We start from the raw sequence: 2057 nt of genomic DNA, 5'->3' as shown, positions 1-2057 counted from the left end.
GCTTAAATTCCACTTTAACGATGCCTTTAAATATCTGTAAATGCCTTAAATGTAACCCTTTTAAAATAGCTTGCCGGAATAATTAGCTGCACGGTAGCGAATGATCAGTTGGAAAATTAAACATGAACTAATACAATATTAATCGTTTCTCATGTAAGCATTTTCGAGAAATGCGCACGGTTTATGTGCATGGTTTGTTTGTTAGGATAAAAAACATTTTATTGTTTATACGTAATCGGTTATATACTTTGCACGGGTATACTTTATGTACTTTTCGTTTTATACATATACTACATTTATTATTATTCTTTCATTTTTAGATGAAAATAGAATCTGATAATTTTTTCATTATTATTTGATAAAATGTTTAAAACAACAAAACATGATGTACTGTGCCAAACGAATATTTGATTTATAATATAAATACAACTTCAACCTACTGATATACGCGAGTTGCAGATCGCCTGCACTTACATCACGTGTCCTTTCATAAGTATGATCTATCGAATTCCATTGTCTTTTGGACATGAAAAAGAAGTCAAACCTAAGAATAATAATTGAATGCACAATAGGCAATTCCGTCTCTATATTTGTATCTCTATTTAGTTGGAAGAATCTTTCCACTTCTAAAATCAAGTTTAGTAACTCTGATAGCCAGACATCCAACCCAATTCAACCGCAACACCGCCTCCACGCATTGAAATCTTCATACTCCCTCGTTTCAGCAACTACAAACCAGTTTAATCCAATTCGCACCGAATAGAAGCCCGAGGAACTCACCATACAGGCGTGGCGTACTCCAAAATAAAAAAAAACATTAAAAATCACGTCAGAAGCGTCGCAGCATCCGAGGAAGGTCATTCTAAAAAAAATAGATTCGCCGGTGCCTATTTTCGAAGGTCGATTGCGACAGACGCTCCTAGGAAAATTCCCGTGAAAGTGGCCTGCGTTTTCGACGTAGACACCATGGTCTCCAACACGCAAAGGGGACACCAGCCACACTATCGTTTGTCCCGTGCACGTGCACGGACAGACACGTCATGGCGGTGGACGGTTTCACGACGATGGTGGGGACCTAAGGAGGGGCAGCGGGTTAGAGAAAGCGAGATGAAAAAAACGGTAAAGAACGAGACGGAGAAGAAGCCTGCACGAACACGAACGAAACGTGCTTAGTCAACCTGGTGGCGCTGAACAACCATCTGTCGGAGCGGAGAAGTTGCCAGCCGACCTCGAGGAACTCACGGTTTCGGTGCCAGCGAACCTGCGGCGCCGTTTACACGCGTTCCGTTGTTTTCGTGCTCGTCGTTGACTTGCATTTCGCGTGTTTATCTGCTTACTTGGCCGTGCTAACCGATATAATATACGTGATCAGTGTCGTAGATTTGTAACAAATTGAGATACAAAGAAAGAGATCGTTTACACAGCGACGCGATGGTCAGCAAGGATTTGAAGATGATGGCCCAGGAGGCTAACCCCTACCTGAAACCGCCGAGCATGTCGACGAGCCAGTCTTTGAAGACTTTTATTTACAACAGCGAGACCGGTGCCGTTATGGGAAGAACAGCCAGTAGCTGGGGTAAGTCGTGCAATTTCCATGTAAACAAGACGAAACCAGTGTGGAATTTATGATGGCCGTTCGGGCTACACCTTCGTTATGACTGTTTCCCCCGTTTCCGCGCGGTATCCTCGATCGATACCACCGATCGATACGTAGAACGGTGATTCGTGAAGGTTGTGCCTCTGGCGAATGTTTGGCATCGGATCTGGAGTTATCGAAGAACGATAATTAGATTTTATGCATTTATGGTGTACAATAATGTAATGAATTCATGTTAAACGTAACCAGAAGGTGTGTGTATTTATACAAAATGAAATAATGTTATTATAGTAATTGTAGAATATATTCAACATATATTACGTATATTATTTATATGTTTTCTATATCACAGTACGTCATAAATACATAAAATCTGATGTTATCGAATAATAATAATTAGACTGTGGATGGTGTGTATTTATGATGTAAAATAATGTAATAAGTACATGGTAAATATAAC

General features: G+C 40.2%; 1 protein-coding gene across 1 annotated transcript in view; it reads left to right on the top strand.

Moving 5' to 3' along the window:
* Positions 1–1193: 1193 nt before the first annotated feature.
* Positions 1194–2057, top strand: part of LOC128881061 (sodium/potassium-transporting ATPase subunit beta-2-like) — an 18582-nt gene continuing 17718 nt past the window's right edge. Inside the window, exon 1 of the mRNA XM_054131734.1 lies at positions 1194–1576. Coding sequence (XP_053987709.1) covers positions 1432–1576 — 145 coding nt within the window. The 5' untranslated portion in view covers positions 1194–1431. The remainder of the gene's footprint in view (positions 1577–2057) is intronic.

This window comes from Hylaeus volcanicus, chromosome 8 (genome assembly GCF_026283585.1).
Source record: "Hylaeus volcanicus isolate JK05 chromosome 8, UHH_iyHylVolc1.0_haploid, whole genome shotgun sequence".
NCBI classification, from domain to species: Eukaryota; Metazoa; Arthropoda; class Insecta; order Hymenoptera; family Colletidae; genus Hylaeus; species Hylaeus volcanicus.
The sequence above is the reverse complement of the archived record's forward strand: the minus strand, read 5'-3'. Positions and strand labels throughout refer to the sequence as shown.